Genomic DNA, 16,771 nt, shown 5'->3' with positions numbered 1-16,771 from the left:
TTAGTGCTGGATAAAGCAGGGGCTGGTATCACAATATCAAACGGGATAAAACAATGATCAGTCCAAATTTGAGGTATCGGGAGGGACGTGGTCAAGGTTGTGAGATTAGAGCAGATGCCGTCAAGAGTATGTCCAGCACGGTGAGTTGCAGCAGTAACACGTTGGGATAGTCCAAAAATGTTTAAAGAGTGTTGAAAGGAAGTGGTGTGGGGGTCAACACAAGATTCCAAATGTAGGTTCATGTCACCTAATAGTGTGAAGTTGGGGTACTGTAGCATAAGTGCTCCAAGAACCTCATCTAGAGAGTCTAGGAAAGGAGTGGCATTTCCAGGAGGGCGATATAAGAGTCCCCCCGAGAAGGAGGTGGAGGCGTTAATTTTGATAGAAAAACCTATGCCCTCGCTGTCTTTAAGGTGGCCTAGATCAAAAGTATGGCAGGGGAAGGCTTTCTTAATGACAAGGGCTACTCCGCCACCACGTCCAATGGGTCTGTCTCGCCTAAAGATGGTAAAATCTGAAGGGAGGGCAGTGGCCAGATCAGGGTACGATGAATCATTAAGCCAAGTTTCGGTGATAAAAAGAGCATCCAACTCGTGGCTTAATATTAAGTCATGTATGTCTTGGCAGTGACAGGCTAGAGACCTGGCATTAATAAGACCTCCCTTGAAGTGAGTGAGATTATTCTTTGAAGGGCAAGTCAAGTCAAGTACATCTGAAGTTATTGTGGGGGGTGTCCATTTGCAATGGGGACATAAGAAGGGGCTGATAAGGGGATCAATAGGGGGGCAGTCTGTACAATGGGTGACTGTTTTAGAACGTAAGGCGAGTAAATCTTTGTTATCATACCTGATAGTGAGCGGTATTCGAGCAGCATGCCCTGCCCCCGGCGCGGTCCGGTCGCGGACGGGCGCAGACGGGCTTGGCTTAGGCGCGGCTTCGGCGCGCGTCCGGCGCGCCCGCTGCGCCAGCCCGCTGCGCCGTCTGGCCGGCCTACACATATTATAGGGAGAAAAGAGGGTGGGAGGAAGGCGCGACTAGCGCGCTCTCCCCGCCTCACTCAATATGGCGCCCACCGTCGCCGAGTCATCAGGGTTCATCAGGGCTCAGCTTGGCTTTACTCTATTGCCTCCTGCTTCTCTGTCACTTTTATATATCCACTGCACTCCTTTATCCTTCGTATCAGATACTATCAGATACTATGCACAATCAAAATTGTTTACCTGATATATTACAGGTTGATGCCGAATTATCATTCATATATTAGGTTTGGCACTTCCCCTTCGTGTGGTGGTTAAGTGGCCTTATAAAGAGCCGGTTTCGTCCATTTCATGTTCTACCCATTGTATCTGTTGGTTAAGCCTCGCTTGGTAAATCCGGTCACTTCCTGAGTACAGGAAAGTACTCGGGAAGAGCCCTGATGAAGCCGATGGGTTCTGTATAACCTCGGCAAAACGCGTTGGCATGGGATTGGAAAATAAAAGAAGAAGTTTTGGAAGAGCCTTGGGACTGCTTTGATATTATTGGATCATTGATTCTTGAATTAGGAGACTCAAAATATTGTGATATGTGGAGTGCTGCAGTGTTGTATCGTTTGTGAATTCCAAAGATACTGATCTCAGATCATGAGTCACAGTTTGTGTCACACTTTTGGAAAGCTTTCCCCAAGAGGTTAGGGATTGATATGAGCTATTCTACAAGTTACCACCCCGAGACAAATCGGCAGGCAGAGAGGGTCATCAGGAGCTCGAGCAGTATTTACGATTCTATCTTTTAGAACAGAATCTGGAGTGGGTGGATAGTATATGGGCGGCAGAGTCTGCATATAATAATGCCATTCATAGTTCCATCCCCTTTCTACCTTGACCATGGCAGACACCCTAACATGCTCTTGGGTAAAGAAGAAAATTCAGTGCCAGCAGTTGAAGAATTTGTGAAAAAAATTCAAGATTCTTTTTTGAGGGCAGGAAAAATTTAGAAGCAGCCAAAAAAAGGCGCAGGCAGATAAAAAAAGAAATAAAGGCCCAATGTTTAAGAGAGGAGACAAGGTTTGGCTATCCACTCGCCATTTGCAAATAAAAGTAAATCATAGACTTCAGCCCAGATACAAAGGTCGATATAGGGTAGACCTTGTGATAAATCCAGTGGCAAGAAAAATACATTTACCATCCAATTAAAAAAGTGCACCTCATCGTTCATGTCTTATTATTACAAATTAACTTTAAAGACTTAAGAATAACTGCTCCACCAGCACCAATCCAGTTAAACTCTGCAGAAGAGTTTGAAGTGAATCACATTTTGGACTCTAAGGTTCAAAGAGAAAAATTGTGTTACCTAATTGACTGGAAAGGTTGTGGCCCTGAAGAAAGATCGTGGGAACCATCCTCGAATCTTCATGCACCCAGATTGGTAACAGCCTTCCAGAAGACAAATCCTAACAGACCTAAGGTGGGGGATCAGTCTTTGAGGGGGGATACTGTCAAGAATCCCTGGCATTGCAATGTCATTGAGTTCATCAGAAGAGCAAGGACCCAAACAACCAAGTCGTTATTCTAGAGAAGAGAATGAGAACGTGAAGAGCGTTGCATCTCATAAAGAACTAATTCTCTCCACCTCTGCAGTTAACCAAGAGAGAAGCAATTATTCAATAGCTAACAGGTAATGATGCCCCTTTTAGTCTTGTTAAACATCATAAAGTTGAGCATTGGAGCATTGAAGGGAAATTAGAGCTGTATACTTAGAAATTGTTTTTACCTGTCTTTTTCATGCCACTCCTGACACTTGCTAACATAGCAGGAGTCCATTAGCAAAGTAGACGAAAAGCATTGAGGAGTCTCCCTTTTGTCCTGTGAGAAGTTAGCCTGGCATATGCTGTCCACTAGTTATAATGGGCACCTTGCACCAGTCCAAACAACTCCTTAGAGGTGATAGGTTAAAGACAACCTTCATTGAAAGCTATCCTAGGGGTAGCTATGGAGAGCAGCCTTCAGGTTAAGTCTTGAAGGAATGTAAATCAGCTTTTTTTACCGGTCAATAATCTTGTGAATGACCAAATAAAAAGGAGAACCACATCAGGTATCTATATAAAATATATGTATTTATTCTAACACATACCCTACTAGTCTCTTCATGAGGCTAGAGGTAAAAGCACATACATTACACAAAATATCACACAGTAAATTAGCACAATGTACGTTGAGCCATAGGGGCGTACCAAACCATACATTAAGAAAGTGGTATAAGAATCACGACTTGACTAGACACAAGGTCTAGAGCCTGTAGAATCGCTTGGCCCACAAGGAACCACCCAAGGTAGTGACACAGGGGACCCACAGGGGACGCTTGCAGTGTGAGAACACAGCCGCGACACCATGTTAGCTTCTATGGGGAAAGTCGCAGTTGGAAATTTAAAGATTAAGGGCACTTAGGAGAGGACTTTGAGCATATCCCTTTATGCTTAAAGGGTTCTAGGGCCAACGCCCATGGGAGCACTTGGGTATTTGAGGTACCTCACCCAGGGAAGCCGGGTGAATAGGTGTCTTTTGGTGTTGGGAATTGTTGTTGATTTCAATGGTGATCTGCTGCAAAGTGCTGCTGCCTTTGAAGAGGAAAGTGTCCAGTGTGACCCAAGCTTGGATCGAAGATGGGAAGAACCTGAAAGCAGAGGGGACAGAGTCTTGGTCACTTGCCAGTGACCAGGAGCACGATAGTCGAATGCCCACCGTTGTCGGGTGATTTCAGGTTGAAGAGGTGAAGCTTGACTCTGCATCCACGAGGATCAGGAGGCGTCGATGATGACCAGGAGCTGGATTCGAGCTTTCCCCAAAAGGATGTTGAGTGCTGCAGCATCAGTGACCGATTGAACTCAACAAGCCTTGGCAACAGCAAAGCATGCAGGAAGTGAAGAAATACTTCAGTGTGGACTCCAAGGTCCGAGGGACTCACCAGGAGGTGGAGAGTCAGGGAACATCTGGAGCAATCAGGGAAGCCCAAGGAAAATCACAGTTGCATTAACATGGACCCACCAGTCGACAGACCAGGGATCGCGAAGAGGCCTCGAGTGGAAACATACAGAACAGGCTCATGGAACACTCGTGGAGTGCAGGCCAGCAATCTTCAGTACAAAAGGAGCTTGGGGCTTGGGCCACATGTAATCCAAAGCATAGCCTCAAAGAACGTTGAGAAGCTGATGCACTTGAAAATATCCATGTTGTCCAGGAGTTCCGGTTCCACATCACTCACAAGGGCTATGGGTCTCAGCTTTGCTGGGGAGTCGGGTTTGCCTCTGAGAAGTCTGGAAATCTACGTCTTGGGCTGCAAAAACTTCGGAGTCCAGTACAAAGTTCAGAAATGCAGCCTGGCAAATGCTTGGCTGGTGCCTGCCAAGCAGGGGAGTAACTCCTTTACTCCAAGGGAGATTCTTCAGTCACCTAATCATGTAGATCATTGAAATTCCATGATATCTGTAGCAGAGTTTGATTCAGGTGTAATCTAAAGTCCTGTATTTGGGGTCCCTTTCTTATACCCAAGAAAGGGGTTGGACTAACTCTGGGGACCCGCCTATGGGAGGGTTTGGAAAAAGGGGTGGCTAACCCATTTCCTTTATCCAGTGTTATGCCAGAGTAGGGGCTGGTAGCCCCTGCAACCAGTTTAAACTGGGCTATGCACAGGGACATCAAATGTGCCCCCAGTGCAGACTTAAATGCACTCTTGGAGTTCTCTCACCCAGCCCAAACACACTAAAGCATGTCTGGGAGGTGGTCACACTTCCCTGTGACAGGAACCTATTGTCCAGGCCTCCCCTGCTTGAGTATTGTCCAGCAGCAGGAGGCCAGACTTCTGCCTGTGGCTGCAGCATCCATTTTGTGATGCCCGGGCTCCATCAACTTCGTACCGGGTACACCGGTGTGTACATGTCTCTCCCTCTAGAAGAGTGGAATTCTACCCCCGCTGCCAGGACTGGTGGGAGGGGTAGCATTCCAAAGTGTTTGACACCAAACACGACATGTTTCCATGCTGCCATTCCAAACTTAGCATTTACAGCGAGGCTACAATGCAATTAAGAGTATATGGTCCGGCTGCATCACAGAACAGCCTCAGAGACATAAGGTTCCAAAGGCTGCAGAGGGGCCCTGCTCATGCATGGGCACCATCTCACACAAAACCCAGCACCCAGCCTTCAGGATTGATAAGGCCTGTCATAGTGGTGACTGATTGGTTTATATATGTAGTATTTAAGGTAGATGTAGGTAGCCTTTATCTATGTAAAGGGTGCTTGCACCACCTTACCCAAGCTGCAGTAGCAGTCCTGTGGTGTCATTTTGGAAGGATTCCCACAGGTGGCATAATACATGCTTTAGCCCCTGGTAGGCCTCGTGTGTACCTATGCCCTTGATACCTAAGGAACGATTTACTAGGGACTCATAAGGGTATTCCAGTAACCAAACTGGAGTGCACCTAAAGTACTTGGAATCAATTTAGAGAGGAAGCAGCTAGGCTGGGGTCCTGGATAGCAGGTTCCCAGCCAGACTAAATTTGAAAAAGAGTGAAACATCAGCAAAAAGTGTGGGGTACCCATAAGAGCAGATCCTACTCTGCTACATGTCCTATTCCCCTTTCCCCCTCACTGGTGTCGGAGATAGATGTTATATTTCATCTGTGTCTGGTAGTCGTGGGTGGGACTGAGGACTTATCTTCTGCTCCTGTGGAAAACATACTTCTGTTCTGACAGTTCTGTTGGCTTTTTCCTCAGGTCTAATCTATTGGCCTTTCTTTCCACGTGCACAAATTTATTGTTCGTATTGTCCTTCTCTTTAGAGTCCCTTAATGCTCATTTCACTACTTTTTTAATCTCCATAGCCTTATATACAGTACATTTGTACTGCTCTGTAAAAGTTACTTCCCTTATCTTATTTTATTTAATCCTGAACCTATCATTATAACCTTGCTCTTGATTCTGTAAAGCACTCGGATACCTCAGGTTCCAGCCCGGCCAGCGTTTTCTGGTCCCTCAATTGTTAATTTGTATGACCTAATTTGAGTAATTCTATTCTTCCTGTGCCTACAATTGTTTATTTGTGTACATTATTGTGTCCTCCTCTGCTGAATTTGCTTCCCTTATTTTATCATTGTATGTAACCTTGCACCAATGAATATTGCCTTCCTCATCACTCTGTAAAGTGCTCCCATACCTGTGGGTCTAGCTAGCAATATTTAAAACCTTAAATAAATGAATAAATCAGGTAGTTATATTCGTGGCTCCAAGACTAGGAACAAATTCCTTTTCCCCAATAAGAATGTACACATTTTTATGATCCTTCATGAAATGTGTAAATGACATTCAGAACCAATGTACTTTGAGACTGTCCTTACACCTCGACTCTATAACTGTGTTCATAGCCGTTGCATTTAATTAAACCAACTGGTCCTGGTTTGTCAAATGTCCCTTGGTTTTTACTTTTTAAAGGCACATTCACATTCAAGCACCATTGGCATGACCAAAGGTTGGCACTGGTTGAGTGCCAACCGGGTCTGTTGGTTCGGGTGTTAGAGCCTGCGGCTCTCAGTGTCCTCCAGGACAGGAGGACTGTGCTCTATCCCAGTGTGAAAAAGAAAGGAGAAATCACCTACTTCGCAGACGAAGGCACCCATAGGAGTCCTCCATGCAAATTGCTTAAAGTCCCATCAAGACAGAGCTGAAATGACAATGCTCCCCCGGCCTACTGTTAAACAACCCAAAAGATGGTTCAGTCGAGGGTGTTGGGTTTTTAGACTCCCTTACTGCACAACAGCAATCCGTTTGCAAGCAAGTCCTGAATCACTTTGCTGAGCTCTTTTCTTTGACCCCTGGACTGACTCATGTCCATGATGCGGGCACTGCTGACAGCCTCCCTGTCAATATCAAGATTTCCAGACTATCTGACCAAGTTGAAGTCTGCATCAAAGCGGAGGTCAGCAAGATGCTAGGGGTGATATGACCCTCTGACAGTCCCTGGGACAGGCAAGTGATACTTGTCCCCAAACATCTCTCCAATGGTGGCAAACCGGAGATAAGGGCTGGGTGGATTGCAGGGGTTTAATTGCAGTCACTAAAACTGATGCACATACCATACCAAGAGCAGATGAGCTCATTGGTAAGCTGGGTGCAGCAAAGTTTTGACTACCTTAGATTTAACTTGAGGGTGTTGGCAAATTGGGCAAAGAGAGATCATCCTTCTCAACCCATGAAAGCCACTTTCAATTCAAGGAGATGCCTTTTAGACTGGAAAATGCACTTGCTACAAAGGTTGGTGAATTGAGTTCTTTCAGGACTGGACCACTTTTACACAGCATATCGGAATCAATTTGCTGTATTTGGTTCCACCTGGAAGGATCACCTGGTCCACCTAAGGAAGTACTACAGGCCCTGCAACAGGCAGACCTAACTATCAAGGATGGTAAGAGCCAGATAAAGTTCAGTTTTTTGCTTAGGCCACCTTGTAGGTGCAACCTCTCAAACCCAAAGACTATTATGGAGTGGGAGATTCCCAAGACCCAGAATCAAGTCAGGGCTCTCTTTAGCTTGATTGGGTTCTACAGGAGTTTTGTGAAGAGTTTTGGGACCATTATGGCCCCATCCACTCAGATCAACTCCAGAAACGGGCCTAAGAAGGTCATCTGGACCACAGGATACCAAAAGGCCGTTGACACCCTGAAAGAGGCTACACGCTTAGCACCTGTCTTGAAGGAACCAGACTATTTAAAACAGTTCATCGTTGAAACAGATGCTTCTGAACATGGGATTGGTGTGCTTTTATCACAGATCAATAAGGCCTGGATCAGCTAGTTGCCTACATCAGCAGGCGACTCCTCCTTTCAGTGCAGCATTAGAGCGCCTTTGAGAGAGAAGCCTTTCCTGTGGTTTGGACCCTGCAGAAGCTGAGACCATACTCGTTTAAGGTTCACTTTAAGGTTCAAACTGACCCCAGGCCTTTCAGATTGCTAATGTAGATGAGAGGGCAGAGCCTCAAACTGTTGAGGCGGCCCATTTATTTCCCTACAGGGATGGACTTTACAGTGGAACACAGACCTGAGACTGGCCATGCCAAAGTAGGTAGCCTTTCTAGGTTTTTCCACTTAGATGAAAAGAACTACTAGGGTGTGGATTCGTTGCTCATCACCTTTCGTCTGGGGGTGGGGCATGCGGTAAAGTGGCCTTTTTGGTATAGTCACTTCCACACTTTTTGTTCCAATGCTGATGGTAAGGACTCTGAAAGTGCACTTGATCCTGCTGCCCAGGCCCCAGTGCAGTTTTCTCTCCCTAAAACTGAAACATGGGACTCAGTAACGCCAATTGGCAACTACTTTAACCCCATTATAAGACCCTGGTATGTGGTACCAGTGGTACCTAGAGTATGGGAGATACAGGGGTCACCAGGGTCTGGAGCACTGATTGTGCCAAGCTGAGTGACACAGGTTTACAGATGACAACAGTTCTACGATTGCAGACGGCATGAGCCGTGCAAACGGCTCAAACTAGACTTTGCCTGAACCATGTGTGGCAAGGTGAAAGCAATATTTTTAATATATGCCATTTACCCCTAAGGTAGGCCTCCTGAGCCCAGGAAGCAGGTTGCATATTGTTAAAGGGTTGGACATATATGTGCAAGCTTATATGACCCTATAGTAGTCTCTTCCCATTTAGGGCTACTATGAATGATCAGGGAGCTATAGGATAACATGGGCTGGCACCGGGCACCCCTGAGGTTACCATCTCTATTATGATCACACTGAAATAAATCATGTTTGGTATCAAACAACTTGTCTCCTCAAACCTGATTTCATTCCCATATTGGATTTGAAGTGGCATGTACCCAAGTGGCTACCTTACAGGTATCTGACCCCCTGCCAGAAAGTATGACCACCCCATGAGTCAAAAACAAAGGCCTGGACTGGAAGGTGACACTTCCCTCCGTAACAGGATGGCTAATGAAGTGGCACATAAATTCAGTGAGCTTCAAAGCTTTGACCCCATCTGATATGCATCCAGGCTGCCTCCCAGGGGGGAGGCAGCTCTCCCCTTCTCGCCGGGCTCATTTTCTACCAGGCAGGTGGGAAACATTAGGTAGTCATGAGCTGTACACCCCCAAAAAGTTAGCCATACTCCTAGGGGTGGGTTACCTGGAATGTACAGCCAAAGAAGGTGTCTGCCATTTTTAAAAATGGCAGAATAGAGGGTTCTGGGTAGCAAAGGTGGCACAAATTCCAGCATGTGGTCACCTCATGGGTGGATTAGCTACTGGGGCTAGTAGCCCAATTGGCTAATTGCACCCAAATCCCAAACTCCCCTAAATCTAGGATTTAAGTGGAACTCATTAAATCCTATTGGTTCATGAAATGTTCATATGCAGATGACACACAATTGATCATCTCATTTGGCCAAGCTATAAACAGCATTAAACAAGGAGGAGCGGCGGCATGAGAGAACTACCAGAGAAGAAGACGAGAGGGCCCAAACTGCAGAGGAGAGAGATGAAGAATTCCCAAAGGTTGTGGAGGGTTCACAAGAGCGGAAGGAGACCGTGGACTGCGAGAGATGCTCTCAGAGCACTACAAACGTGATCATCACTCAAATGGGAAAGAGGAGACTGGATCTCCCCTCATCACGGCCAAGAAGGGTTGTTGACTCAGGCAAGTGCCAGCTGCACATTTCTTTTCTTTAAAGGGTAGGTGGTCAGGGTTACGAGCTACACCAATTTAAGCACACATAATCACTCCCCTAGGCACTTCACAATTAAGGCACGGGTTGAGGTAGATAAACCCCAGCCCCTACGACTAAAGAAGGGCAGTAGCCTGAGCTTGTTTTGTTTTCTTTGTTGAGTCCCCTCGGTGTCTCGTCACCCTCCTCAGGGCTACCTTTTGGATGGAAGAAAAAAGCAGCAAGAGAAATGGATACACTGCCTGTGTTTATTGACCGACTGCCTTAAAATCCTAAGACTATAATATAGTTTGAAAAGATGTCACCTTCATACATTGCTGACATATATCGCTCAATTAAAAGATCTAAATCCTAACAGTGGCTTCCAGCTATCTGTGTTTAAGGGAGGGTTCAGGGATGTCCATACAGGCCCATACTAGGACATTGACATACAAGTCTTTACCAAAATCAGGGCAGAAATACCTATGCATAAGCTCCCCCCTTACATTTCAAATAGAAACTCCAATCTAGGGACCTATTTCTCTTATGCTGCAGACATATCCGCAGAACCAAATATGGAGGCTATGCCCTCTCCTATCTTGTCCCACGTCACAGGAATAAACATCCTCTTTCCATTCAAACATGCCCAAGCTTAGTGCATTTAAGAAAAGCCTAAAAACCTGGCTGTTCTAACCACCTCTTCTTCTCACTGCCCACCCTACAGCACTGAGATGTCCCTCCTGAGAGATGAGCCTTGTGCTATATCAAGAACCAAATAACATAGCATAACACCCCTGGATCCAGAACCTCAGATCAGATTTGATTTGACTTGCAACAAAAGACAAAGAAGAGACTCAAGTCTGCGAGTTCAGGACCTGTAAAAAAGAAAGGCATAATACTCTTACCCTGTGGCAACCACCCTGCAATTGCACAACTGCGAGTCGCTCTGACCAAAGACTGATTCCCCAACAGAGGGACCCCTTGGAAAGCCAAAGGCAATTCTAGACTACCTTGGACTAGTGTTGCTAGTCCCCTGCAGCCCACAGGTAAAAGCACACCTCCAGAACCAAAGAATCACTAGGCATCGGATCTACCAAGGGATCGCCCAAAATTTGATAGTTCAGTTCATTGTGTGAAACGTAAACTGACTACCTTTTTCTCCTAGACATCTGGACATTGAAATAGCTTCACAATGATCTTACCACTGCCAAGGTTTTTTGGTGGCAAGTCCGCAAACCACTACATTCACTATATGCTGCAATTTGAAAGAATACCACTGAACCTGGTCCTGTTGTTGACTTTTTGCATCCGTTTCCTCACCAGCACTGTCTTAGCGGTAAAACCAGCTCCCCCACAACTCCTGCTTCAGCACCAGGGACAGCCAGAGCAACTCTGCACCCGGACTCTAAGAGCCAGGTAAAATTCCAATGACTGTTGTGGACTGGTCCTGGGAGCAGCATCACTGTAGCCCTCAGCATGTTCTGTGCAACTTGACGTGGTGTTGTGGCATTCGCTGGGTCCAATGGTTCTGGCGCTGGGTGCAGTCCAGGCGTAGACGGGAGCAGACAGGCTTGCCTTTGGCGCACCTTCATCGAGCAAGCGGCACGCCCGCTGTGCTCGGACGCTGCGCACGGCCTCCATAAGAGGGGTATAGGGAGGGCAGCTGGAGGGCAGGAGTGGGGTGGCCAATGGGAAGCAGGGGGGCGGGCCTCAGGGAGTCAGCGGTGGGAAGCAACAGGAAAGGGTGGGGGCCAGGGAGCAGGTACAAGGCAGCTGGCGGCAGTGTGGCGGCGTGGGGAGCGACCTGCCTGTGAGCAGGGTCAGAATTTTCTCAGTGCTTAGGAGTGCTTAGTCACAGGGCACAAACGGACAGCGGGCTAGGTGGTGAAAGCAGGCAAGGGGAGATATTCCGGGGAGTGGGAGGATAGGAGCAGGGGAAGTAGAAAGAGTGGAGGAGGGAAAGAGGAGGGTAGGATTAGAGACACAGCAAGGCAAGAGGAGGGGGAAGGTGACGGGGACACAAACCGGTAGGCAAGTCAAAGCTGCGCCCGAAGTCCAGTAAGCTGTGAACCCAGGGGGAGTTGTATCATTTCCCCATCTCTGTTGCGAGAGGTTCCCTAAGCATAGTGGACTCTCTCAGAGGGGTCTCTGAGACTCCAAGGCCAACTTTACTGGATCCTTCCCCAAAAAGGGGAGAGGGAGTGCTTTGGCAAGGGGTGCCATACAATACCTCAATTGTGTGTGGCTCCCTTGGTGCAGTGGACTCTCTCAGTGGGTTCGCTGAAACTCTAGAGTATAAATATTGCATCTTTCCCCAATAAGGGGAGAAAAAGTGCTTAGTCAAAGGGCCAAAAGGACAGGGGACTAGTTAGACTATCAAGCAATCTTGTAATGCTAAGTCATGCACAAAAATATACATGGACTTTGAGAGAAAGAATCATGTTTTGTGAATTGAAGGGGCCAACTTTTATTTGAGATAAGAGTAAAATAAGACCTAGAATCAGAGGTATAAAACATTTTTCTAGTCACAAACTCTCTGATTCTGAATTTGCGACTAGAAGGAATATTCTCTTATTAAAAATTCAAGTGTATGTTAACAACTGACAATTGTGTTCAATGTCCACAAACTTCACAGACTTATAGACTTGTGACCTCCACAGTACTCCACGGCTAAAGAAATTTTGCACAGCCCTTCTAATCCTTCAGAAAAGGAGGAGGAGTTGAAGTTTACAGGAAAAGAACATTGTAAGATGGAGCAGAGACTGAAATCACAAGTCCTCTGCCAAGACCACAAATGTGAGCCTCTAGGATATGTTATGTTATGCGTATTTTTGGAAAGCACTATCACATACCAGGGACATAGGGTCTCACCCATCAAAGAACAGGACACTGTGTCTGTAGGAAAAAGTGTTAGTACATTAAGGCTAAACTCACCTGAATATTCCACTCACTGCCCAGATAGCCAAAGCCGAAGCTGAAGATGTACGGAGTCTCATTGACCATAGTCATGCAGTAGTTCCCCATGGTGGAAGATTGTCTTCACGCCTGCGATGCTCCAAGAATCCTGTAAAGATGTGAGGTGCCTGAGGGAACAAGACGACAAACAGGATGGTTGAGTTAGAGGGCAAGGAAAAAGTTTTGAGAAGAAAGTAAAATAACAGACAAAAACATGAGGGGATAACAGGATAGCAGTTGATGTGGTACAAGAAGTAACAACCAACAAGTTTAAAAGTGAAATAAATCTTGAATTATTTATATATAAACATGTTTTAAGTATCAAGCAGCATTTACAACCAGCACACAAATAGCAAACTCAGCATGACTGACACTGGACAACAAGCGAAGCTTTGCAAACAGAGTGATTGGTTGGGGAGGATGAGAGGGTCACAGAGATTGGAAGCTGTAGAGTCTGCTCTAGGGGTTTCATGGCTGTTGTTATCTGCAAACAATCAACATTTTAAGCACATTGAATCAGCAAGTATGATGGAGGATTTCCCAGAGAGTCAACAAGGGCATGGCCACAGCAGAGTCTGTTTTATGTAGCCTTACTAGTCTACAGTAGAAGTGATGGAAGTAATTGAAAGTGGAGTAATATATGTGAAGTGTTCATTGAGACGTGTGTGGTGTGATGCCAGTAGGACCACCTTTACTCATCAGTGATCGTCTTCCTTACATTACTTACTGGCACTCCTCATTACTCTGAGCCCAGGTCTTCCTCTCCACAGTATAGTTTCCCACCCCTCACTGACCTGTTGTAGCTGGCGTCATTTTTTGGTTGGTGGCTTTTGGTAAAAGGAGAGGCTTTGGCTGGGCTTCCTTTTAAGTCATGGACTAGTTATGGAAGTCGGCCATATTGGAGGGATGGGAGTGTAGTGTAGTTCCTATATCCCTGATAGGCTCTGTGCATTGGAATAATATAAACTATAGTTTTGACATAGGACTGAGGTCAATATGTCTCTATCGAGTACATTAAACTTGATTACTTGTGTGTGCAAGCTAACTCAGAGGTCACTAGAACCTTCTCGAATGAACAAGAAGGGATTAGTTTCTGACAACCGCATAAACATTAGAACCTTGTTTCCCTTAGAGTCGGAACAATCTCAGAATCGTGGAAACAACAGATAACCATTTCACTCAGTCAATCGTGCATGCTTCGTTTCTACAGAGTTTGCACAGAAATAGGGAGATGGCCTTTCAATAAAAATGGTTTAGTGAACAATCTTATATCTCATGAAAGAGATATGAACCACTACAATCGTAATACAGAATGCAAAGTATAATACGCAGAGCGTTAGTAGTTAGATGAAATAATACTGCAAGAGCATGGCTTGTAGCTATGACATGTATTCATAAAAATGCATACATAAAATAACACAGGCTAAAATACCCCTCTGGTGCTTCTAAAATAACCCTCCCCCATTGTACCTAACATAAGTGTAGTATGAGGGAAGAAGTAGGTGCTGTTTAGCTATAGTCTAGTTTTGCTATAGTTGCCAAGACTTGCCAAAAGTCCCTCTAGGTTCTAGTCCGTTCCATACCTTAGAATGAGTGAGGTTGGAATCTCTTTCCGGGTCTCGATCTCTAACAAACCGTAAGGGGAGTCAGGAATACTGGAGCTAGATTCTCTGTGAGGAGGATGACAGTGTCTGGTAAGTACATCAGTTGGGGACTCGACTTCCTTCTGAATTTGCTGAGGCGATCCGTGTCATGCAAGTAGGCAGCGGAACCGTGGACTGTGATTCGCCAGGGCAAGTTAAGGCATATTTATACCTTGAAAGTGTTTAGGAATGCCAGCTTTGACGTAAAGTCAGGCAGAAGATCGTTATAAATGAACCCCTAAGGAACAGATGTTCATGCATAATAAATGAGTGCTTGGACAAATCAATATCCAAGCAAGGGGAAGCCCTAAAGGCTTAAGAGTCTGGTTTACTAAGAACTTGTTGCGATGTAGATGAACGGATGTAGTTGTTCATGCCTGTATTTGGTTAGCATGGACAATGCCTAAATAAGGGATGGATTTCTATGCCTAAATAAGGGTAATGTGAATTGTACCTATATAAAGGCATGAATTGGGAAATCTATATACGGTATCTAAATGGACACACAACAGGAGGCTAGTGCGCTAACTTTTTAACTAGTGAGTTTCTGTAGGGAGACTAAGTCTCATTGAGTAATTACTGTGGCGAGGAAGACCCGGATTCGGAGTAATGAAGATTACCAGTAAGTAACCGGGGCATTCATCCTCCATCATCTCCTGACTCCTGTCAATCACAGTCTCCACTGTCTGAGGCAGGTGATAACATCAAGCCATCAGATGGTGCACGTCTCGGGAGTACAAGCATGAGTAGCTTCTATACTCTAGAAGTCTTTAGAAATGTGTTGTACAATGCAGACATGAAGGAGGGAAGTGGAAAATATAGACAAATGTCTAAGAGTGAGCAACGGCCCGTACTAGGGATCCCTGATCTTGTCAAGGGAGGAATAATGCCGACATATCAATGTGTAAGAGAGCACTTTGTCCAAACATTGTAACCCAGATCACAGTAGGACTTCTTACTTCTTCAACCTACAGGAGAATGGGTTGGTAAGACTGACTGCCATGTGTGGCACCAGCAGGTGTAAATCTCTAAACTCTTCCTTTCAACCATTTTGTAGCAGAAAAGATTGGCCGAGTCCACTGTGTGCATTGGCCATGGACATCTAACCAACCTGCTAGCTAGGACTCTTTGTCACACCCTTATGGAGAGCAGGTGCCTCTCAACTATGAAGTAGAAGATGCAGAGGTGAATGGTATGTTGCAAGCTTGTATGTAGGTGGTACTTGAATAGAGAAAGCTTACATAAAAGGCAGCAGAAGCTGCACAGAGTACAATGCAAGTATTCTGTTGATGACTGATAGGAGACATATCTGGTTTCTGGAAGCAGAAGAGTACTCTCACTACGTTGTGATGCAGTGTTTTGGACCAGTCCTGGATACAGTGATGCTAATCCAGACATTGTGCACACAGCTGGAAGAGGTCACAAGGAGGTAACACCACCAGAATATCACATTTTGCGATGTTCTGATGCTGTTAAATCCTTTCTCTTTTTTACAAGCCGGTGTTAAGCCACGTTAAGTGGCTTAACGGCGCCTTATAAATGAGGACCCTTTTCATGCAGCTCCTAGTATGAAAGGGGCATGAAATGGGTGTGGCAGTTGGTGTTCTGCCGTAATGCGTATAGCTGTTTAGTGCTGCCCCATTTACGAGGCATGGCCAAAAATATGTAATAATCTAACTGCCTATTCCAGCCTATGGAAAACAGGTAGCCTTCAATAGTGAAATATGAAAATGGCTGTAATTCACTACTAGGACATGCTACACACACCAGAGCTTGTCCTACCTCATACTTACAATGCACCCTGCCCTTGAGCCTACCATAGGGGTGACTAATATGAAGAAAAGGGAAGGTTTAGGGACTGGCAAGTGACTGCACTTGGCCAAGTCAACATGGCAGTCACAGACTGCACACAGGTCTTGCAATGGCATGCCTGAGACACACTTTTGCAAGCTGCTTCTGTGGGTAGCACAACCAGTGCTGCAAGCACACTAGCAGCATTGATTTACAAGTCCTGGGCACACATGGTGCACTGTACTAGGGGCTGACAGTTAAATCAAATAACCTGATCATGAAATAACAAATTAGTACATCAATTTAACATAGGGAGCACTTGCACTGTGGCACTGATTAGCAGTGGCACAGTGCACAAAGCATATAACCAGCAAAAATATATCAAAACAGAGGAGGCAATCCGTCAAAATGGAAGGGAGACTCACGCCAATTATGCCAGGTCTAACAAATACACAGTCTTAAATACATGTACACTACAGCTCGTATCAGACATGTTTAAGATACGTTCCAACATTTCTGAGAATGGCTTTCATTCTGCTTAAAGTATCAATTCGTATAGAAGAGATGTTCAGTGAAGGCCATAAAGGCGATTTCCTGGCTGTCTTGATTTGTGGAAACAAAACTTGCATACAGCAAAAGACCCTGGATAAAACAGTCACAAGATATGGAATTCCTGGCAACATGCTACAGCAGCTGTGATCATTCAACA

The 16,771-nt window shown here is 45.5% G+C and overlaps 2 protein-coding genes across 2 annotated transcripts in view; both read right to left on the bottom strand.

The window, feature by feature from the left end:
* LOC147725825 (uncharacterized) overlaps positions 1-16,771 on the bottom strand; it is a 962,593-nt gene that overhangs the window by 881,680 nt on the left and 64,142 nt on the right. The window lies entirely within an intron of this gene.
* Positions 1-16,771, bottom strand: part of LOC147725826 (uncharacterized) — a 295,047-nt gene that overhangs the window by 214,158 nt on the left and 64,118 nt on the right. Inside the window, exon 2 of the mRNA XM_086960002.1 lies at positions 12,608-12,756. Within this exon, the coding sequence (XP_086816128.1) occupies positions 12,608-12,697 (90 nt within the window). The 5' untranslated portion in view covers positions 12,698-12,756. The remainder of the gene's footprint in view (positions 1-12,607; positions 12,757-16,771) is intronic.

Source organism: Lissotriton vulgaris, chromosome 3_1 (assembly GCF_964263255.1).
Source record: "Lissotriton vulgaris chromosome 3_1, aLisVul1.2, whole genome shotgun sequence".
Classification (NCBI taxonomy): Eukaryota; Metazoa; Chordata; class Amphibia; order Caudata; family Salamandridae; genus Lissotriton; species Lissotriton vulgaris.
The sequence above is the reverse complement of the archived record's forward strand: the minus strand, read 5'-3'. Positions and strand labels throughout refer to the sequence as shown.